Source organism: Salmo salar, unplaced genomic scaffold, assembly GCF_905237065.1.
Source record: "Salmo salar unplaced genomic scaffold, Ssal_v3.1, whole genome shotgun sequence".
Classification (NCBI taxonomy): Eukaryota; Metazoa; Chordata; class Actinopteri; order Salmoniformes; family Salmonidae; genus Salmo; species Salmo salar.
Genome location: NW_025550917.1, coordinates 413,183 through 436,500, shown reverse-complemented (window position 1 = coordinate 436,500; position 23,318 = coordinate 413,183). Strand labels below are relative to the sequence as shown.

Here is a 23,318-nt window from a genome sequence, read left to right as displayed (position 1 = left end):
TAGGTGGCAGAGGTTAGTGTGCAGTAGGTGGCAGAGGGCAGTGTGCAGTAGATGGGAGAGGGCAGTGTGCAGTAGGTGGGAGAGGGCAGTGTGCAGTAGGTAGGAGAGGGCAGTGTGCAGTAGGTGGGAGAGGGCATAGTGCAGTAGGTGGGAGAGGGCAGTGTGCAGTAGGTGGAAGAGAGCAGTATACAGTAGGTGGGAGAGAGCAGTATGCAGTAGGTGGGAGAGAGCAGTATGCAGTGGGTGGGAGAGGGCAGTAGGTGGCAGAGGGCAGTGTGCAGTAGGTGGGAGAGGGCAGTAGGTGGCAGAGGTTAGTGTGCAGTAGGTGGCAGAGGGCAGTGTGCAGTAGGTGGCAGAGGGCAGTGTGCAGTAGGTGGGAGAGGGCAGTGGGCAGTAGCTGGGAGAGGGCAGTAGGTGGCAGAGGGCAGTGTGCAGTAGGTGGCAGAGGGCATTGTGCAGTAGGTGGGAGAGGGCAGTGTGCAGTAGGTGGGAGGGGACAGTATGCAGTAGATTGGAGAGGACAGTAGGTGGGAGAGGGCAGTGTGCAGTAGGTGGGAGAGGGCAGTAGGTGGGAGAGGGCAGTGTGCAGTAGGTGGGAGAGGGCAGTGTGCAGTATGTGGGGGAGGGCAGTGTGCAATAGGTGGCAGAGGGCAGTAGGTGGGAGAGGGCAGTGTGCAGTAGATGGGAGAGTGAGTGTGCAGTAGGTGGGAGAGGGCTGTAGGTGGGAGAGGGCAGTGTGCAGTAGGTGGGAGAGGGCAGTAGGTGGGAGAGGGCAGTGTGCATTAGGTGGGAGAGGGCAGTGTGCAGTAGGTGGGAGAGGGCAGTGTGCAGTAGGTGAGAGAGGGCAGTGTGCAGTAGGTGGGAGAAGGCAGTATGCAGTAGATTGGAGAGGACAGTAGGTGGGAGAGGGCAGTGTGCAGTAGGTGGGAGAGGGCAGTAGGTGGGAGAGGGCAGTGTGCAGTAGGTGGGAGAGGGCAGTGTGCAGTATGTGGGGGAGGGCAGTGTGCAATAGGTGGCAGAGGGCAGTAGGTGGGAGAGGGCAGTGTGCAGTAGATGGGAGAGTGAGTGTGCAGTAGGTGGGAGAGGGCTGTAGGTGGGAGAGGGCAGTGTGCAGTAGGTGGGAGAGGACAGTAGGTGGGAGAGGGCAGTGTGCATTAGGTGGGAGAGGGCAGTGTGCAGTAGGTGGGAGAGGGCAGTGTGCAGTAGGTGAGAGAGGGCAGTGTGCAGTAGGTGGGAGAAGGCAGTTTGCAGTAGGTGGGAGAGGGCAGTGTGCAGTAGGTGGGAGAGGGCAGTGTGCAGTAGGTGGGAGAGGGCAGTGTGCAGTAGGTGGGAGAGGGCAGTGTGCAGTAGGTGGGAGAAGGAAGTTTGCAGTAGGTGGCAGAGGGCAGTATGCAGTAGGTGGGAGAGGGCAGTGTGCAGTAGGTGGGAGAGGGCGGTGTGCAGTAGGTCGGAGAGGGAAGTGTGCAGTAGGTGGGAGAGGGCAGTGTGCAGTAGGTAAGAGTGGCAGTGTGCAGTAGGTGGGAGAGGGCAGTGTGCAGTAGGTGGGAGAGGGCAGTGTGCAGTAGGTGGGAGGTGCAGTGTGCAGTAGGTGGAGAGGGCAGTGTGCAGTAGGTGGGAGAGGGCAGTGTGCAGTAGGTGGGAGAGGGCAGTGTGCAGTAGGTGGGAGAGGGCAGTGTGCAGTAGGTGGGAGAGGGCAGTGTGCAGTAGGTGGGAGAGGGCAGTGTGCAGTAGGTGGGAGAAGGAAGTTTGCAGTAGGTGGGAGAGGGCAGTGTGCAGTAGGTGGGAGAGGGCAGTAGGTAGGAGAGGGCAGTATGCAGTAGGTGGGAGAGGGCAGTGTGCAGTAGGTGGGAGAGGGCGGTGTGCAGTAGGTCGGAGAGGGAAGTGTGCAGTAGGTGGGAGAGGACAGTGTGCAGTAGGTAAGAGAGGGCAGTGTGCAGTAGGTGGGAGAGGGCAGTGTGCAGTAGGTGGGAGAGGGCAGTGTGCAGTAGGTGGGAGAGGGCAGTGTGCAGTAGGTGGGAGAGTGCAGTGTGCAGTAGGTGGGAGAGGGCAGTGTGCAGTAGGTGGGAGAGTGCAGTGTGCAGTAGGTGGGAGAGGGCAGTGTGCAGTAGGTGGGAGAGGGCAGTGTGCAGTAGGTGGGAGAGGGCAGTGTGCAATAGGTGGGAGAGGGCAGTGTGCAGTAGGTGGGAGAGGGCGGTGTGCAGTAGGTGGGAGAGGGCAGTGTGCAGTATGTGGGAGAGGGCAGTGTGCAGTATGTGGGAGAGCGCAATGTGCAGTAGGTGGGAGAGGGCAGTGTGCAGTAGGTGGGAGAGGGCAGTCTGCAGTAGGTGGGAGAGGGCAGTGTACAGTCTGTGGGAGAGGGCAGTGTGCAGTAGGTGGGAGAGGGCAGTAGGTGGGAGAGTGCAGTAGGTGGGAGAGGGCAGTATGCAGTATGTGGGAGAGGGCAGTGTGCAGTATGTGGGAGAGGGCAGTGTGCAGTATGTGGGAGAGCGCAATGTGCAGTATGTGGGAGAGCGCAATGTGCAGTAGGTGGGAGAGGGCAGTGTGCAGTAGGTGGGAGAGGGCAGTGTACAGTCTGTGGGAGAGGGCAGTGTGCAGTAGGTGGGAGAGGGCAGTAGGTGGGAGAGTGCAGTAGGTGGGAGAGGGCAGTATGCAGTAGGTGGGAGAGGGCAGTGTGCAGTAGGTGGGAGAGGGCAGTGTGCAGTAGGTGGGAGAGGGCAGTGTGCAGTAGGTGGGAGAGGGTAGTGTGCAGTAGGTTGGAGAAGGCAGTGTGCAGTATGTGGGAGAGGGCAGTAGGTGGGAGAGAGCAGTAGGCGGGTCAGTACTAACAGTCTAGAAGGGTCCATGTAGTGATGTTAAACACACAGAATCCATACACAGTCACACACACACACACACACACACACACACACACACACACACACACACACACACACACACACACACACACACACACACACACACACACACAGCTGTCTGTTCTGGTTATCTGATGCAGTGCCTTGTTTTCTCCAGGTGAGGGCGCTCTCTGCAGAATCCCTATAGAGAACATCCTGGCTGTGGAGAGACTGGAGGAAGAGTCATTCAAGATGAAGAACGTAAGAATTACAAAACCATCAAACACCAACTACCAAACACCAGCACAAATCAACAACCAGGGTATTAATTGACTGTTATGAGTCCTGACTCCACAGGTAGTATTGTCTGTTATGAGTCCAGACTCCACAGGTAGTATTGTCTGTTATGAGTCCTGACTCCACAGGTAGTATTGTCTGTTATGAGTCCAGACTCCACAGGTAATATTGTCTGTTATGAGTCCTGACTCCACAGGTAGTATTGTCTGTTATGAGTCCTGACTCCACAGGTAGTATTGTCTGTAGATCTATGTAGATGGGACGTGGTGTTCCAGGACTGGTTTCTGCTGCAGGAGTTAGAGACGGAGACCTGAAGAAGGTTTATACACTGCTGGTTGTAACATGTCCCTCTCTCCCTCCTCCTCCTCCTCCTCCTCCCCTCCACTAGACGTCCCCCTGGATGTTCCAGGTAATCAAGCCCAGAGAGGGCTAATGACTGTGTACTCTCCTCTCAATTCAGTGGGCCTCCTCTCAATTCAGTGGGCCTCCTCTCAATCCAGTGGGCCTCCTCTCAATTCACTGGGCCTCCTCTCAATTCACTGGGCCTCCTCTCAATTCAGTGGGCCTCCTCTCAATTCACTGGGCCTCCTCTCAATTCACTGGGCCTCCTCTCAATTCAGTGGGCCTTTATTGGGCCTCCTCTCAATTCAGTGGGCCTCCTCTCAATTCAGTGGGCCTCCTCTCAATTCAATGGGCCTCCTCTCAATTCAGTGGGCCTCCTCTCAATTCAGTGGGCCTTCTCTCAATTCAGTGGGCCTCCTCTCAATTCAGTGGGCCTCCTCTCAATTCAGTGGGCCTTCTCTCAATTCAGTGGGCCTTTATTGGCATGGAAAACATGTGTTTACATTTCCAAAAAAAGTGAAATAAACAATAAACAAAAGTGAAAAGACACAAAAAACAACATCAACAACAAACTATTTTGAATTTAACAATAAATATTGTACTCAAAAAGGTTTAAAAAAATATAGACATTTCAATCATTTTAGCAACGTGTAAATAGTTGTAGTATGAATAGCAGGGGAAGATAAATAAACATAAATATTGGTGGTATTTACAATGTTGTTTATTCTCCACTGATTGTCCTTTTGTCATGGCAACAGGTCACACATCTTGCTGCTGTGATTTCACATTGTGGTATTTCACCCAGTAGATATGGGAGTTTACCAATGTTTGATTTGTTTTCAAATTCTTTGTGTATCTGTGTAATCTGAGGGAAATATGTGTCTCTAATATGGTCATATGGTCATTTGGCAGGAGGTTAGGAAGTGCAGCTCAGTTTCCACCTCATTTTGTGGGCAGTGTTGCACATAGCCTGTCTTCTCTTGAGAGCCATGTCTGCCTACGGTGGCATTTCTCAATAGCAAGGCTATGATCACTGAGTCTGTACATAGTCAAATCATTTCCTTAAGTTTGGATTAGTCACAGTGGTCAGGTATTCTGTCACTGTGTTCTCTCTGTTTAGGTCCAAATATCATTCTAGTTGGCTCTGTTTTTTTGTTATTTTTTTCCAGTGTGTCAAGTAATTATCTTTTTGTTTTCTCATGATTTGGTTGGTGTCTAATTGGTTGTGTCTAATTGTGTTGCTGTCCTGGGGCTCTGTGGGGTCTGTTTGTGTTTGTGTTTGTGAACAGAGCCCCAGGACCAGCTTGCTTAGGGGACTCTTCTCCAGGTTCATCTCTCTGTAGGTGATGGCTTTGTTATGGAAGGTTTGGGAATCGCTTCCTTTTAGGTGGTTGTAGAATTTAACGGCTCTTTTCTGGATTTTGATAATTAGCGGGTATCGGCCTAATTCTGCTCTGCATGCATTTTTTGGTGTTTATTTTATATTTTTGCAGAATTCTGCATGCAGAGGCTCGATTGGGTTTCCCATTTAGTGAATTCTTGGTTGGTGAGCGGACCCCAGACCTCACAACCATAAAGAACAATGGGTTCTACAGATGAATGGGTTCTACAGATGAATGGGTTCTACAGATGAATGGGTTCTACAGATGAATGGGTTCTACAGATCAATGGGTTCTACAGATCAATGGGTTCTACAGATTAATGGGTTCTACAGTATACCTGCTGTAGTATTTTTAGCCAAATCATTTTGATGGCATAGAAGGCCCTTCTTGCCTTGTCTCTTAGATCGTTCACAGCCTTACTCTTCTCTCTCTCTCTCTCTCCCCCTCTCTCCCTCTCTCTCTCTCCCTCTCTCCCTCTGTCTCTCTATCTCTCTCTCTCTCTCTCTCTCTCTCTCTCTCTCTCTCCCCCATCCCTTCTCTCTCCCACTCTTTCTCTCTATCTCCCACTATCTCTCTCTCTCTCTCTCTCTCCCCATCCTCTCTCTCTCTCTCTCTCTCTCTCTCTCTCTCTCTCTCTCTCTCTCTCTCTCTCTCTCTCTCTCTCTCTCTCTCTCTCTCTCTCTCTCTCTCTCTCTCTCTCTCTCTCTCTCTCTCTCTCTCTCTCTCTCTGTATCTCTCTCCCCCATCCCTTCTCTCCCCCATCCCTTCTCTCCCCCCTCTCTCTCTCTCTCTCTGTATCTCTCTCCCCCATCCCTTCCCCCAGATGTTCCAGGTAATTCAGCCAGAGAGAGCTCTGTACATCCAGGCTAATAACTGTGTGGAGGCCAGAGACTGGATAGACATCCTGACCAAGGTCAGCCAGTGCAACAGGAAGAGACTGAGCACCTACCACCCCTCAGCTTACCTCAACGGACACTGGCTCTGCTGTAAGATGTCTGCCGACACAGAACCAGGCTGTACACCCTGTACTGGGTGAGTAACTCTCTGTCTCTTCCTCTCTCTGTCTCCCTCTGTCTCTCTCTATCTCTCTCTCCCTCTCTCTCTGTCTCTCCCTCTCTCTCTCTGTCTCTCTGTCTCTCTCTCTCTGTCTGTCTCTCTCTGTCTCTCTCTCTCTCTCTCTCTCTCTCTCTCTCTCTCTCTCTCTCTCTCTCTCTCTCTCTCTGTCTCTCTCTCTGTCTCTCTCTGTCTCTCTCTCTCTCTGTCTGTCTCTCTCTCTGTCTCTCTCTGTCTCTCTCTCTCTGTCTCTCTCTCCCTGTCTGTCTCTCTCTCTCTCTGTTTCTGTCTCTGTCTCTCTCTGTCTCTCTCTCATACATGTTTTATAATTCTTTGTGTATCTGTGTAATCTGTGGGAAATATGTGTCTCTAATATGGTCATACATTGGACAGGAGGTTAGGAAGTGCAGCTCAGTTTCCACCTCATTTTGTGGGCAGTGTTGCACATAGCCTGTCTTCTCTTGAGAGCCAGGTCTGTCTACGGCGACCTTTCTCAATAGCAAGGCTATGCTCACTGAGTATGTACATAGTAGATGGTCAGTGAAGAGATAGATCATGTAGTGGGTCAGTGAAGGGGTTGACCCTGTAGTGGGTCAGTGAAGGGGTAGACCCTGTAGTGGGTCAGTGAAGGGGTTGACCCTGTAGTGGGTCAGTGAAGGAGTTGACCCTGTAGTGGGTCAGTGAAGGGGTTGACCCTGTAGTGGGTCAGTGAAGGGGTAGACCCTGTAGTGGGTCAGTGAAGGGATAGACCCTGTAGTGGGTCAGTGAAGGGGTTGACCCTGTAGTGGGTCAGTGAAGGGGTTGACCCTGTAGTGGGTCAGTGAAGGGGTAGACCCTGTAGTGGGTCAGTGAAGGGATAGACCCTGTAGTGGGTCAGTGAAGGGATAGACCCTGTAGTGGGTCAGTGAAGGGGTTGACCCTGTAGTGGGTCAGTGAAAGGGTTGACCCTGGGTTGACCCTGTAGTGGATCAGTGAAGGGGTTGACCCTGTAGTGGGTCAGTGAAGGGGTAGACCCTGTAGTGGGTCAGTGAAGGGGTTGACCCTGTAGTGGGTCAGTGAAGGGGTAGACCCTGTAGTGGGTCAGTGAAGGGGTAGACCCTGTAGTGGGTCAGTGAAAGGGTTGACCCCGTAGTGGGTCAGTGAAGGGCTTGACCCTGTAGTGGGTCAGTGAAGGGGTTGACCCTGTAGTGGGTCAGTGAAGGGATAGACCCTGTAGTGGGTCAGTGAAGGGGTTGACCCTATAGTGGGTCAGTGAAGGGGTAGACCCTGTAGTGGGTCAGTGAAGGGGAAGACCCTGTAGTGGGTCAGTGAAGGGGTAGACCCTGTAGTGGGTCAGTGAAGGGGTTGACCCTGTAGTGGGTCAGTGAAAGGGGTTGACCCTGTAGTGGGTCAGTGAAAGTGGTTGACCCTGTAGTGGGTCAGTGAAGGTGTTGACCCTGTAGTGGGTCAGTGAAGGGGTTGACCCTGTAGTGGGTCTGTGAACGAGTTAACCCTGTAGTGGGTCAGTGAAGGGGTTGACCCTGTAGTGGGTCAGTGAAAAGGTAGACCCTGTAGTGGGTCAGTGAAGGGGTAGACCCTGTAGTGGGTCAGTGAAGGGGTTGACCCTGTAGTGGGTCAGTGAAGGGGTTTACCCTGTAGTGGGTCTGTGAACGAGTTAACCCTGTAGTGGGTCAGTGAAGGGGTTGACCCTGTAGTGCATGGGTGTCAAATTATATTTGGCCCGCGAGACAATACCTAATTACTACTAGAGCTGGTATTATACAGCGCATTCACCGCTAATACTACGAATCCCATAATGCTCTGCTGTTGTTTTCGCGCGCCAATCAGGACAGGACCCAGAAACGCCCTCTCCTCTGTGACAGTTGTCATAGCAACATAGACGCTACAACTGTCAGCGCGCTATCCCTTCCCAAAAATGGCGAAAAGAAAGGCAGAAAACAGGAGCTTTCTGGACAAGTGGGAGGCAGAATATCTGTTTACATATGTAAAAGACAAACCTGTTTGTCTTGTTTGTGGAGTCAACGTGGCTGTAAGTAAGGAGTACAACATTAGACGACACTATGAAACGAAACACCATGACAAATACAAGGACCTGGACATGACTCAAAGGAGCCAGAAAGTAGAGGAGATGGAAAGAAGTTTGGTTTCACAACAACAAAAAAGCCACATCACAAAGTGAGGCTGCTGTAAAGGCTAGTTATATAGTGGCAGCAGAGATCGCAAAATCAGCCCGGCCCTTTAATGAGGGAGAGTTCGTGAAAAAGTGCATGATGAAAGTTTGTGACCTCGTATGCCCAGAGAAAAAGCAAGCATTTTCAAACGTGAGCCTGAGCAGGAACACAGTAGCTGATTGCACATGTGATCTTGCCACCAATCTGTATGACCAGCTGATGGAAAAGGGAAAAGATTTCGTTGCGTTTCCCTCGCTGTGGATGAGAGCTGCGACGCATCTGATACTGCTCAGCTGTCAGTCTTCATCCGTGGAGTATTATCATTTTATTTGTAAAATTATTAGCCAGTGGAAAAAGTTTATTTTGGTATTTAAATCAGAAGGCTGCAAATAGAAAAGAGGCATGCGATTTTTATTTAAATTTTATTTATTTAATAAATGAATGCCATTGATGTGTTTTTTCATTTGAAATTCGATTTTGCATGTCTCCACTATTAAATTATATATTGTATGGTAATAAGCGATGCTTGTTCCATATTCAATGTTAAAGCAAAACTTGTTTGGGTCCATATTAAAAGGTTCATTTGTTCAATGTTGGCCCGCGACTTTGTTCAGGTTTTACATTTTGGCCCACTGGGTATTTGAGTTTGACACCCCTGCTGTAGTGGGTCAGTGAAGGGGTAGACCTCACCACTTCAGGTCATCATCATCATCATCATCATCAGTTAGACTGATGTCTTTCTCTCACCTTCATCTCGTACTCTCTCTCTCTATCTTCCCTTCTCTCTCTCTCTATCACTCTCTCTCTCTCTTCTGTTTTTCACCTCTCTCTCTCTCTCTCTTCTGTTTTTCACCTCTCTCTCTCTCGGACGTGTCTGTGTTTTGGTCCTTGATATTGAACTGAGATATCTGTGGTCTGTGTGGGTCCTGGTAATCATGACGTAGTTGATATCGTGTGGGTCCTGGTAATCATGATGTGGGTGTTTCTGTGTCCCAGAGGCCTGCCGGCCAACATTCAGCTGGATGTGGACGGAGACCGAGAGGCAGAGAGAATCTACTCCCTGTTCAGCACGTACATGAACAAACTGGTCAACATGCAAGGTCAGATAGACAGACTGTCTGCCCGTGTGTGTGTGTGTGTGTGTGTGTGTGTGTGTGTGTGTGTGTGTGTGTGTGTGTGTGTGTGTGTGTGTGTGTGTGTGTGTGTGTGTGTGTGTGTGTGTGTGAGTCTCTCTACCTCACCGTGTTCTCCCCCCCCCTCCAGAGGCCTGTGTGTGTGTGTGTGTGTGTGTGAGTCTCTCTACCTCACCGTGTTCTCCCCCCCTCCAGAGGCCTGTGTGTGTGTGTGTGTGTGTGTGTGTGTGTGTGTGTGTGTGTGTGTGTGTGTGTGTGTGTGTGTGTGTGTGTGTGTGTGTGTGTGTGTGTGTCTCTCTACCTCACCGTGTTCTCCCCCCTCCAGAGGCCTTTGTGTGTGTGTGTGTGTGTGTGTGTGTGTGTGTGTGTGTGTGTGTGTGTGTGTGTGTGTGTGTGTGTGTGTGTGTGTGTGTGTGTGCTCTCTACCTCACCGTGTTCTCCCCCCCTCCAGAGGCCTGTGTGTGTGTGTGTGTGTGTGTGTGTGTGTGTGTGTGTGTGTGTGTGTGTGTGTGTGTGTGTGTGTGTGTGTGTGTGTGTGTGTGTGTGTGTGTGTGTGTGTGTTTACTCACCGTGTGTTGTCTCCGTGTGTGTGGTGTGTGTGTGTGTGTGTGTGTGTGTGTGTGTGTGTGTGTGTGTGTGTGTGTGTGTGTGTGTGAGTGTGAGTCTCTCTACCTCACCGTGTTCTCTCCCCCCCCTCCAGAGGCGTGTGGCAGCAGGTCGGTATACGACGGCCCAGAGCAGGAGGAATATTCCAGCTTCCTCATCGATGATCCTCGGGAAACTTATAAAACCCTGAAATCCATAATCTCCTCTGTTCAGACGCTGCAGCAGCAGCACACCAAGCACAGACGAGACGTGTTCAGGAAAACCAAGATCGGCAGCCAGTAAGTCTCATTGTACTGTCTGGGTCTGGTCTGGGTCTGGTCTGGGTCTGGTCTGGGACTGGTCTGGGTCTGGTCTGGGACAGGTCTGGGTCTGGTCTGGGACAGGTCTGGGTCTGGGTCTGGGACAGGTCTGGGTCTGGGTCTGGGACAGGTCTGGGACAGGTCTGGGTCTGGTCTGGGTCTGGTCTGGGTCTGGTCTGGGACAGGTCTGGGTCTGGTCTGGGACAGGTCTGGGTCAGTACTAACAGTCTAGAAGGGTCCATGTAGTGATGTTAAACACTGCAGCAGCAGCACACCAAGCACAGACGAGACGTGTTCAGGAAAACCAAGATCGGCAGCCAGTAAGTCTCATTCTACTGTCTGGGTCTGGTCCGGGACAGGTCTGGGTCTGGGTCTGGTCTGGGTCTGGTCTGGGTCTGGTCTGGGTCTGAGACAGGTCGGGGTCTGGTCTGGGACAGGTCTGGGTCTGGTCTGGGACAGGTCTGGGTCTGGTCTGGGACAGATCTGGGTCTGGTCTGGGTCTGGTCTGGGACAGGTCTGGGTCTGAGACAGGTCGGGATCTGGTCTGGGACGGGTCTGGTCTGGGACATGTCTGGGACAGGTCCGGGACAGGTCTGGGTCTGGTCTGGGACAGGTCTGGGTCTGGTCCGAGACAGGTCTGGGACAGGTCTGGGTCTGGTCCGGGTCAGTACTAACAGTCAAGAAGGGTCCATGTAGTGATGTTAAACACTGGGTCTGGTCCGGGACAGGTCTGGGTCTGGTCCGGGTCAGTACTAACAGTCTAGAAGGGTCCATGTAGTGATGTTAAACACACAGAATCCATACACAGTCACACACACACACACACACACACACACACACACACACACACACACACACACACAGTCACTCTGTAATAATGTTCTGTAACGTTTCACCCTCCTGACCCCACCCCTCTTCTCTCTGTTCCGCAGGGAACATCCAATTGGAGACAAGAGTTTTCAGTGTTACATCCACCAGCAGTCTGAGAGCTCCACCTACTCCATCTAGCCCCACCCACCAACCACTGCCATGAAGCGCAGAGCTCCGCCCCCGATGACCTGAGACCTAGCAACACTTCCTGGTTACTCCGGGTCCACGGCTTCCCATGGTGCATCTTTCAGAACACGGACACTCAGAGCCGAGGTCAAATCGGGTAGAAGAGAGAGAGAGAGAGAGAGAGAGAGAGAGAGAGAGAGAGAGAGAAGGGAAGACAGAGAGAGAGAGGGAAGGGAAGGGAAGACAGAGAGAGAGAGAGAAGGGAAGAGAGAGAGAGAGAGAGAGAGAGAGAGAGAGAGAGAAGGGAAGGGAAGACAGAGAGAGAGAGAGAGAAGGGAAGAGCGGACATGAAGCTACTGCCCCACAGCGGACGTGAAGCTACTGCCCCACAGCGGACAGGAAGCTACTGCCCCAACAACGGACATGAAGCTACTGCCCCAACAACGGACATGAAGCTACTGCCCCACAGCGGACATGAAGCTACTGCCCCACAGCGGACAGGAAGCTACTGTCCCACAACGGACATGAAGCTACTGCCCCACAGCGGACAGGAAGCTACTGCCCCACAGCGGACAGGAAGCTACTGCCCCACAGCGGACAGGAAGGTACTGCCCCACAGCGGACAGGAAGCTACTGGCCCACAACGGACATGAAGCTACTGCCCCACAGCGGACAGGAAGCTATCGCCCCACAGCGGACATGAAGCTACCGCCCCACAGCGGACATGAAGCTACCGGCCCACAGCGGACATGAATCTACCGCCCCACAGCGGACATGAAGCTACTGCCCCACAGCGGACATGAAGCTACCGCTCCACAGCGGACAGGAAGCTACCGCCCCACAGCGGACAGGAAGCTACTGCCACACAGCGGACAGGAAGCTACTGCCCCACAACGGACAGGAAGCTACTGCCCCACAGCGGACAGGAAGCTACTGCCCCACAGCGGACATGAAGCTACTGCCCCACAGCGGACAGGAAGCTACTGCCCCACAGCGGACATGAAGCTACTGCCCCACAACGGACAGGAAGCTACTGCCCCACAGCGGACAGGAAGCTACTGCCCCACAGCGGACATGAAGCTACTGCCCCACAGCGGACATGAAGATACTGCCCCACAGCGGACAGGAAGCTACTGCCCCACAGGGGACAGGAAGCTACTGCCCCACAGCGGACAGGAAGCTACTGCCCCACAACGGACAGGAAGCTACTGCCCGACAACGGACAGGAAGCTACTGCCCCACAGCGGACAGGAAGCTACTGCCCCACAGCGGACAGGAAGCTACTGCCCCGCAGCGGACATGAAGCTACTGCCCCAACAACGGACAGGAAGCTACTGCCTCAGCACATTCTGAAACAGTCTTATTTCATTGCTGATGTTTTTGTAATGTTTGATAACAAAATGGTTTAAGTGGTATATTCCTGATATAAAAACAACACATTCCTTTTTTGTATTTCAAGTCACACAGACCAAACTCTAGGTTGGAAGACTGTTCACTTGGGGTCACGTCCGACTATGTATGTGTTTAACCCCCCACCACCCACCGCAGCCCTCCTTCCAGGGAAAGATGATGACAGAGGAAGGAGACGGGCAGGTCATCAGTCAGCGCCAGCGAACATGAGGACGCGAGCTGTTCATCAGACTGATTAGTGCAGCCTTCATTTACAATCTGGATCATCCTGTTTTTAACTGTTAAGATTTGTAGTGTTTAATTCAGTACTCTGTCCCCGGGTCAGATCTCTGTTGCTTCCTGGTCTGTACCCTGTCCCCGGGTCAGAACTCCGCTGCTTCCTGGTCTGTACCCTGTCCCCGTGTCAGAACTCTGCTGCCTCCTGGTCTGTACTCTGTCCCCGGGTCAGAACTCTGCTGCCTCCTGGTCTGTACCCTGTCCCCGGGTCAGAACTCTGCTGCCTCCTGGTCTGTACCCTGTCCCCGGGTCAGAACTCTGCTGCCTCCTGGTCTGTACCCTGTCCCCGGGTCAGAACTCTGCTGCCTCCTGGCCTGTACCCTGTCCCCGGGTCAGAACTACTAATCCCAGTTGTTTCTGCATTCCCCCTGATTTCTCCTGCTGTGAATCTAGTTAATGGTCCGTGCCAGGGCCTATGGAAGGTACGGGCTGTTATGGTTCACTCTCTGCATTGTGTGAAACCAACAGAACTAACCCGGTGACTGGTTGCTATGTCCAAAACAACAGAACTAACCCGGTGACTGGTTGCTATGTCCAAAACAACAGAACTAACCCAGTGACTGGTTGCTATGTCCAAAGCAACAGAACTAACCCGGTGACTGGTTGCTATGTCCAAAACAACAGAACTAACCCGGTGACTGGTTGCTATGTCCAAAGCAACAGAAATAACCCGGTGACTGGTTGCTATGTCCAAAGCAACAGAACTAACCCGGTGACTGGTTGCTATGTCCAAAACAACAGAACTAACCCGGTGACTGGTTGCTATGTCCAAAACAACAGAACTAACCCGGTGACTGGTTGCTATGTCCAAAACAACAGAACTAACCCGGTGACTGGTTGTTTATGTCCAAAACAACAGAACGAACCCGGTGACTGGTTGTTTATGTCCAAAACAACAGAACTAACCCGGTGACTGGTTGTTTATGTCCAAAACAACAGAACTAACCTGGACATCCATTCTTTCTGTAGGTTGTGTGTATTGTTACGTACAGAGTCTTCCACGATGGCAGACAGTTAGTCTTCTATAGTCTGGCTACCAGTCTGGTTAGAGAACATTTCACTCCTATTGTCATTTGTTTCCTAATGGAAAGCTAGCTAAACAGACTGGTACCCAGTCTTGTCTTTTCCTACATCTATATTTCTGAACAAAGTCATCTGTGTTGCTGTGATATCTTTGTATATCTCCAAAACCACGACCCATTTAAAAAAAAAACATAATGCCAATTGCTACAAATGTGTATTTTCTATCTTTGTGGGTTTTTTTTTAAAATGTTTGATGCTCCTCGTACAATTGAGTGTAATATAACCCCTAATCCACCTTTACAATAAATTCCTCTTGTAAAACACCCCTTCTAAAAGAGAACAATTTATTTTGTATAAATATATCAAGAGCATTAATAAGAAGGTTTTATGTCTCTCTGTACAGAACAACTGAATGGTTTAAAATTAGTTTTTTTTTTGTTTGTTGTTGTTGTTGTTGTCCTGGAATAACTAAATGAAGATAATATTAATTCAAACCGCTTGTTGTCTGACTGGCTTTCATTCAGAATGTACGGAAGCCCAAGGGTTCATTCAAGGATCTGTCCTTTTGATTGGTCAAACCAAGACAGGGGGGCGGGGAAGCAGGAGTTGAAAGGTCACTGATGTGTGTATTGATGGTACTATTTGGGCCATAAACTCGCAGTGTGTCCCGTCAATGTGATAATTTTAAATGGAGTGCATGAGAGAGAGGCAGTGTGTGTGTAGTGTGTGTGTAGTGTGTGTAGTGTGTGTGTAGTGTGTGTGTGTAGTGTGTGTGTAGTGTGTGTGTAATGTGTGTGTGTAATGTGTGTGTGTGTAGTGTGTGTGGTAGTGTGTGTGTGTGTGTAGTGTGTGTGTGTATAGTGTGTGTAGTGTGTGTGTGTAGTGTGTGTATAGTGTTGTATAGTGTGTGTGTAGTGTGTGTAGTGTGTGTGTAGTGTGTGTGTATAGTGTGTGTAGTGTGTGTGTATAGTATGTGTAGTGTGTGTGTAGTGTGTGTGTAGTGTGTGTAGTGTGTGTGTGTGTAGTGTGTGCTTGTATGTATGCACTCAAAGTCCCAGCACTGCAACACAGGCAGGCAGCAGAATGTATGTTTGAAGTAGAACAGAGAGTAACAGTGCCCCACTCTGTTGCGAGATGCCTCCACCCCTTGACACCAGTGTGACGTGAACAACATTTGCGGGGTCAACAACAGTGGAATGGTCGGTTTGTCTTCAAAATAAAAGTCCCCCCACTGAAACAGATGGAAACGGATTCTATTTTTGGAATCATGCCACACTGGTACAAGATAATGCTAAGCAAGTTTGGAATGTTGTTATATGAATTCAACAAAAGACAATAATTATTTTTTAAAAAATGCTGAAATTGTAATGTGGATGTATAGTCTATCAAGAGAACATCCCTGGTGTTTATCAAGAGAACATTCCTGGTGCTTATCAAGAGAACATTCCTGGTGCTTATCAAGAGAACATTCCTGGTGCTTATCAAGAGAACATCCCTGGTGCTTATCAAGAGAACATCCCTGGTGCTTATCAAGAGAACATCCCTGGTCATCCCTACTGCCTCTGATCTGGAGGACTCACTAAACAGAGAACATCCCTGGTCATCTCTACTGCCTCTGATCTGGAGGACTCACTAAACAGAGAACATCCCTGGTCATCCCTACTGCTTCTGATCTGGAGGACTCACTAAACAGAGAACATCCCTGGTGCTGATACCTCTGATCTGGAGGACTCAAATGGATCTATACAGACCCAGTGCACTACTTTTAGGAATATTTTTATATATTTATACATATATATATATATATATAAATATTACATTTATCAGCATTCCTATGATCTACTTCAATGTGGCATGATTCCACTACTGTCATCTGTTTGCATGTTTCAATCAGGGTGTCACGTCCTGGCCAGTATAAGGGTTAATTAGTATTGTAGTTTGGTCAGGACGTGGCAGAGGGTATTCGTTTTATGTGGTTCGGGGTGGTGTGTTTGTTAAAAGGGTGTTTGATTTAGTATTTCCGGGTTTTGGTTTATGTTTAGGTATTTCTATGTTTAGTCTAGTGTGTCTGGTTCTATGTTGAGTTAATTGTGGTTGGACTTCCAATTGAAGGCAGCTGTTTGGTGTTGCCTTTGATTGGAAGTCCTATATTAGTTGGGTGTGTTTGTCTTGTATTTTGTGGGTGATTGTTCTGTGTTGAGCCTATGCTTTGCAGACTGTCAGTTTATCGTTCGTTTTCTTGTTTGTTGTTTTTGTATTCGTTTTGATTTAATTAAATGTTCAAAATGAACAACTGCACACCTGCTGCGTATTGGTCTACCTTTTCCGATGATGATTTCGTTATATCGTCAGAAGACGAAGAAATCCCTGACACAGGGACTTTTATTTTGGAAGGTTAAACGCAGATTCCAGTATTGTTACCGACACACGTTCCTCCCCTCCCCCCTCCTCTCCTCTCCTCTCCTCTCCCTTCCCCTCCCCTCCCCTCCCGGTCCAGTCCCAGCTCTCTCCACCGAACAGGCGAAAAAACATTTTCGTGAAGAATAAAGTTGTTTCTAACAGACCTGAGCTGTTTCCCGAGGATCGGTTTTTACTATGTGGAAACATAAAACGGCGTTGGGAGACTCCGTGGTTTGTTTCATCCTTCTGGTGGCGCTTTGCGACGCTCATCGATGTAAGTGAAACTTGATTTAGTTTTTTAATGTTGGATAACTGAAAAATTGACATATGTAGAAAGTAAAAGTACAACTTTGGTGGTTGTTGTTTTTACGCTTTTACAGGATCAGGATATTTTCTTTTCCAAAGAATTAACGGTAAATTGTTACTAAAATACAATTTATATCCGTCAAAGCCAAAGCTACTTTCACAGCATGTTATAAACTCAGGAGAAACATGTTTGAGCTGCGTATGTCGACACAGACAACAGGTGATCTGATGTTTATAGACTTTTCCTGAAGTCTTGGAAGATGAGTGACACCTCCTAGATTTATTCATGTTTTTTTTTACTAAATGCTTTGATTGAAATAAAACCACGTGTTTGGGGGGTAAATACCCTGCTAAACAAGAACAAAGGCCTGTTGAGAAAATGGGACTGTTTACTAATCCGTTTAAATCTACAGTTTGATCCAAATTATTCTTCAATCAAACATGTGGAAAATATCACATACACCGCACAGAAACCCCCTTCTTCCTGCTGCTGTTAATACAAGTAATAACAATGTAATTAACACTGGCCTTCCCGTGTAGCTCAGTTGGTAGAGCATGGTGTTTGCAACGCCAGGGTTGTGGGTTCGATTCCCACGGGGGGCCAGTACAAGTGCATGAAATTAAATGTATGCATTCACTACTGTAAGTCACTCTGGATAAGAGCGTCTGCTAAAATGACTAAAATGTAAATGAGTGTAACAGATGTAATCAGTACTTCGTAACTTCTTGCTGTTGTGTTTTTAAAGAAAAGACGGTCCAGCCATCGACACACAGTTGAGTGGTGTTTTATTCTGACTATAGACAAAAGGAAAAACACATTTAGATGTGTAGGAATCAACCAGTATTTTGATGGCTGTACATTCGTGATTCGTTCCGCTTGCATGTCAATATCACTGTTAGCAGGGAGCTAATGTGACCATTGTAATTAGAGCATGCTAGCTAACTCACTCTTTAACAGCAATAACATTTTTTAAAGAAAAGCACATCCCAGGAAGCCCCTATCACGGCTGTCGTAAGGAGAAGAGGACCAAGGTGCAGGGTGTGTGTCGTTCCACATTTTATTTAATCTGTGAAACTATGCAATATATCGAATAAACAAAACAACAAACCGTGACGCAGAGGAGAAACATACACAACTCAAAAATAATCTCCCACAAAACCAGGTAGAAACACCCCAACTTAAGTATGATCTCCAATTAGAGACAACGTGGACCAGCTTCCTCTAATTGGAGATCATCCCAAACAAAAACCCCCAACATAGAAATACAAAAACTAGAACCTAAGAACATAGAAATAGAAAACATAGAAAAACACCTACTCTACCATAGAAAATAACATCTTACTATGGTCAGGATGTGACAGCCACCTCAATATCTAACAGGTACTGTACATGTACTGTATACATCTGGACATGTACCTAGTGAACTCGTACACATTGTACATCTGAAAATAGAATAGTGTTTCAGAACGTGACCTAATGCTTGCAGGTTAACCTCTATGGGCTAGATGGGACGCTAGCGTCCCCCCCGTGGGGCACTCCATCAACAGCAGGTGCATTTCAAGAGCGGCAAATTTGAAACCAAATAAATGTCAAAATTCAAATTTTTCAAACATACAACTATCTTACACCCTTTGAAAGATAAACATCTCCTTAATCTAACCACGTTGTCCGATTTCAAAAAGGTTTTACGGCGACAGCATAAAGTTAGATTATGTTAGGAGAGTACATTGACAATAGCTGTGTGTAATGTTTTGTCAATTCAAAGACAGGGTCACCAAAACCATAAAACCAGCTAAAATGATGCACTAACCTTTTACAATCTCCATCAGATGACACTCCTAGGACATTATGTTAGACAATGCATGCATTTTTAGTTCTATCAAGTTCATATTTATATCCAAAAACAGCGTTTTACTATGGCATTGATGTTGAGGAAATCGTTTCCCTCCAATAACTGGCAGTCAAGTCAGCACCACAAATTAAATAATTAAAATTAGAAAACATTGGTAAAATATTATATTGTCATTTAAAGAATTATAGATTTACATCTCTTGAACGCAATCAACTTGCCAGATTTAAAAATAACCTTACTGGGAAATCACACTTTGCAATAATCTGAGCACTGCACCCAGAAAAATACGCGTTACGATACAGACTAGCCGCCATGTTGGGGAGATCTAAAATCGAAAATACTATGTAAATAATCCATTACCTTTGATTCTCTTCATCAGATGTCACTTCCAGGTATCACAGGTCCATAACGAATGTAGTTTTGTTCAAAAAAGCTCATAATTTATGTCCAAAAATCTCCGTCTTGTTAGCACATGATCTAAGCCCGCCGGACTTCACTTCATGAACGAGGGGAAAAAATATATTTACGTTCGTTCAAACATGTCAAACATTGTGTAGCATAAATCATTAGGGCCTTTTTTAACCAGAACATGAATAATATTCAAGGTGGACGAATGCATTCTCTTTTATAACGTATTGGAACGAGGGTACCCAACATGAACTCGCGCGCCAGAGTCTAATCGGCCATCACCGTTCCATGGCTCTTGTTCGGTCAGATCTCACAGTAAAAGACTCAAAACACTTTGTAAAGGCTGGTGACATCTAGTGGAAGCAATAGGAAGTGCCAAAACATTAATCAACCCCTGTGTGTTTCAATGGCATAGGCTTAAAGGTAATTCAACACATCAGGTATCCACTTCCTGTCAGAAAATGTCTCAGGGTTTTGCTTGCCAAATGAGTTCTGTTATACTCACAGACACCATTCAAACAGTTTTAGAAACTTTAGGGTGTTTTCTATCCATATATAATAAGTATATGCATATTCTAGTTACTGGGTAGGATTAGTAACCAGATTAAATCGGGTACGTTTTTTTATCCAGCCGTGAAAATACTGCCCCCTAGCCCCAACAGGTTAATATCAGACTGGGAAGAATTTACGTTTGTGACCCCCTCCCCCTTATCTGCAAGTGTAGCCAGTATCATGACTATCATGTAAATTCAACCGCCCTATCACGTCTGTTCCCGCTCTCCTTCTCTGGCACTCGAGGGCGCCAGGCTGTCTATCATTACGCACACCTGTCACCATCATTACGCACACCTGTCACCATCATTACGCACACCTGTCACCATCATTACGCACACCTGTCACCATCATTACGCACACCTGTCACCATCATTACCGTGTATCGGCGCTCATTGAGTAATGGCCGTCGTATGGAGTGGACCAAAATGCAGCGGGTTGAGTGCTCATATTTATGTTTATTGAACACGTAACAAAACAAGAAAACGCACGACAGCTAGAAAGTATTGCAGGCTAACACACAGCAATGCAAAAACAACTTCCCACAAAGGGACAGGTGAAAAAAAGGGCTACCTAAGTATGACTCCCAATCAGCAACAACGATGTACAGCTGTTCCTGTTTGAGAGCCATACCAGGCCAACACAAAGAAATACACAACATAGAAAAACCATAGAAATACAAAACATAGAACAATACCCAAAAACCCCGGAACACATAAAACAAACACCCTCTTACATAAGTACACATCCCAACAAACCCCGAACCACATAAAACAAACATCCCCTGCCACGTCCTGACCAAACTACAATAACAAATAACCCCTTTTACTGGTCAGGACGTGACACATTGGACTCCCCTAGACTCTTTCACTTTTGTCGATCGCCCCTTCTATATCTGTCCGTTCCTCAGTTTGTTCCCTGTGTCAGCCGTTACTGTCGTTGTGTTTTATCCCATGTCCAGACGCTGTCCTTGTTTTGTTTCTCGTCCGTTGTTTATTAACTGTTAACTTCCCCCTTTGTACTTGCTTCTCGTCTCCCAGCGTCCGTCCTTCACACAACCAATATAAATACAGGAACATTGAATAACATTTACATTTACGTCATTTTAGCAGACGCTCTTATCCAGAGCGACTTAAAACGTTTCTGGAGTTTGCAAGTGGAAAACATAACCGACCCATTTACACGTGCGCGTCTGTCTCCAGTCCTGACTCAGAACAGGGCCTCCCAGTTTCTGTCTCGGCACCGCAGGGCCAACGCTCTGTTTGAGGAGAGTAAGAAAGGTAACCTGGAGAGAGAATGTATCGAGGAGCTGTGCAATAAGGAAGAAGCGCGGGAGATCTTTGAAAACTACCCAGAGACGGTGAGTGGCTCCTGAGAGGCCTCTGGCACACTAGTTACAAGATGGCCATGTCAGGAGGGACCTGGGGAGAGAGAGAGGGTAGTCACTAGATGGTCATGTCAGGAGAGACCTGGGGAGAGAGAGAGGGTAGTCACTAGATGGTCATGTCAGGAGAGACCTGGGGAGAGAGAGAGGGTAGTCACTAGATGGTCATGTCAGGAGAGACCTGGGGAGAGAGAGAGGGTAGTCACTAGATGGTCATGTCAGGAGAGACCTGGGGAGAGAGAGAGGGTAGTCACTAGATGGTCATGTCAGGAGAGACCTGGGGAGAGAGAGAGGGTAGTCACTAGATGGTCGTGTGTGTGTGTGTGTGTGTGTGCATGTGTGTGTGTGTGTATGTAACAGACTCAGGTCATTGAACCGTTTCCCCATCGTGTGTTTGTCTACGCTGTGATCTTACCCGTTGGCTCGTGTTGACGTAGCTGAGTGTGATGTAGTGGGACATTGACCTCCATGCTGTTGACTGGTTGAAGATCCCAGACAGACACCAGGCGTCTGCTCATAATGTCTCCTCTTTTCTGTTTTTTACAGGAATATTTCTATCCTCAATATGTCTAAGTTTTCAACCGTTCTGCACTCAGTTGAAGTCCTTTTGTTTTCAGCCATATTTCCATTAGTAACATCTACTCATACAGAATCTAGCTATCCCTCAGCCTCCTTTCCTCAGTGAGTTATCATATGACTGATGCCAGCTAATATAACCCCACTGTATTGTGTTGCTGTCTGATGATATTTTTATTTATTCCACCTTTATTTAACCAAGTAGGCCAGTAGAGAATAAGTCCTTTTTTTAACCAGGTAGGCCAGTTGAGAACAAGTCCTTTATTTAACCAGGTAGGCTAGTTGAGAACAAGGTCTCATTTACAACTGCGACCTGGCCAAGATAAAGCAAAGCAGTATGACATACAACAACACAGAGTTACACATTGAATAAAAAAAACATACAGTCAATAATACAGTAGAAAAATAAGTCTATATACAATGTGAGCAAATGAGGTGAGATAAGGGAGGTAAAGGCAAAAAAAGGCCATGGTGGCGAACTACATACAATATAGCAAGTAAAACACTGGAATGGTAGATTTGCAGTGGAAGAAAGTGCAAAGTAGAAATAGAAATAATGGGGTGCAAAGGAGCAAAATAAATAAATACAGTAGGGGAAGAGGTAGTTGTTTGGGCTAAATTATAGATGGGCTATGTACAGGTGCAGTGATCTGTGAGCTGCTCTGACAGCTGGTGCTTAAAGCTAGTGAGGGAGATATGAGTCTCCAGCTTCAGAGATTTTTGTAGTTCGTATGACTGATGCCAGCTGATATAAACCCCACTGTATTGTATTTCAGTTTGTCTGGGTTCACATCGTGTGGGCATCAACAACTACAACTCCGGAGACTCCAACGTACCTTCAAACCTCAGGACTTGTGTCAAAGGTTGGTAAAGGTTAGAGACGGTCAGGACTTGTGTCAAAGGTTGGTAAAGGTTAGAGATGGTCAGGACCTGTGTCAAAGGTTGGTAAAGGTTAGAGACGGTCAGGACCTGTGTCAAAGGTTGGTAAAGGTTAGAGACGGTCAGGACCTGTGTCAAAGGTTGGTAAAGGTTAGAGATGGTTGTTGAGGTTCAGAGGTTAGGGCTACGGGTTGGTTTAGGGAAGGGTTGTCAAATTTATTTGTTTGACCCCCCCCCGGTTTAGGGGTAGGGTGCTGGCCCACGGGCCGTATGTTTGACCCCCTGGTTTAGGGGTAGGGTGCTTGCCCACGGGCCGTATGTTTGACCCCCCTGGTTTAGGGGTAGGGTGCTGGCCCACGGGCCGTATGTTTGAGCCCTCTGGTTTAGGGGTAGGGTGCTGGCCCACGGGCCGTATGTTTGACCCCCTGGTTTAGGGGTAGGGTGCTGGCCCACGGGCCGTATGTTTGACCCCCTGGTTTAGCGGTAGGGTGCTGGCCCATGGGCCGTATGTTTGAGCCCTCTGGTTTAGGGGTAGGGTGCTGGCCCACGGGCCGTATGTTTGACCCCCTGGTTTAGGGGTAGGGTGCTGGCCCACGGGCCGTATGTTTGACCCCCTGGTTTAGCGGTAGGGTGCTGGCCCATGGGCCATATGTTTGACCCCCCTTGTTTAGGCGTAGAGTGCTAGCCCACAGGTATAGTCATGTCCTGTCTGAATACCTGTATATGTTCTGTATGGTTATGTCCTGTCTGAATACCTGTATGTGTTCTGTATAGTCCTGTCTGGATACCTGTATATGTTCTGTATGGTTAAGTCCTGTCTGAATACCTGTATGTGTTCTGTATAGTCCTGTCTGGATACCTGTATGTGTTCTGTATAGTCCTGTCTAAATACCTGTATATGTTCTGTATGGTCACGTCCTGTCTGAATACCTGTATGTGTTCTGTATAGTCATGTCCTGTCTGGATACCTGTATATGTTCTGTATAGTCCTGTCTGGATACCTGTATATGTTCTGTATAGTCCTGTCTAAATACCTGTATATGTTCTGTATGGTCATGTCCTGTCTGAATACCTGTATGTGTTCTGTATAGTCATGTCCTGTCTGGATACCTGTATGTGTTCTGTATAGTCCTGTCTG

At 48.0% G+C, this 23,318-nt stretch overlaps 2 protein-coding genes across 9 annotated transcripts in view; both read left to right on the top strand.

Moving 5' to 3' along the window:
* Nucleotides 1-14,316, top strand: part of LOC106592024 (ras GTPase-activating protein 3) — a 148,584-nt gene extending 134,268 nt beyond the window's left edge. The window contains exons 19-24 of one of the 2 annotated variants that reach the window (XM_045713997.1): nucleotides 3,013-3,095; nucleotides 3,520-3,540; nucleotides 5,679-5,887; nucleotides 9,076-9,179; nucleotides 9,913-10,096; nucleotides 11,050-14,316. In XM_045713997.1, the coding sequence (XP_045569953.1) occupies nucleotides 3,013-3,095; nucleotides 3,520-3,540; nucleotides 5,679-5,887; nucleotides 9,076-9,179; nucleotides 9,913-10,096; nucleotides 11,050-11,125 (677 nt within the window). In that variant the 3' untranslated portion in view covers nucleotides 11,126-14,316. The remainder of the gene's footprint in view (nucleotides 1-3,012; nucleotides 3,096-3,519; nucleotides 3,541-5,678; nucleotides 5,888-9,075; nucleotides 9,180-9,912; nucleotides 10,097-11,049) is intronic. The other variant, XM_045713998.1, reaches the window with a different exon arrangement.
* A 1,975-nt stretch (nucleotides 14,317-16,291) lies between these two features.
* The window catches only part of LOC106594202 (vitamin K-dependent protein S-like), a 43,342-nt gene continuing 36,315 nt past the window's right edge, over nucleotides 16,292-23,318 (top strand). For 5 of the 7 annotated variants that reach the window (XR_006768214.1, XR_006768215.1, XM_045714001.1 and 2 more), the window contains exons 1-3: nucleotides 16,295-16,496; nucleotides 20,544-20,701; nucleotides 22,078-22,174. Coding sequence is in view for 5 of the 7 variants with exons in the window: in XM_045714001.1 (XP_045569957.1) it covers nucleotides 16,418-16,496; nucleotides 20,544-20,701; nucleotides 22,078-22,174 (334 nt within the window). In the remaining 2 variants the exon portion in view is untranslated. Of the gene's footprint in view, nucleotides 16,497-20,543; nucleotides 20,702-22,077; nucleotides 22,175-23,318 lie in introns of all 7 variants that reach the window. The other 2 variants (XM_045714003.1, XM_045714002.1) reach the window with 2 other exon arrangements.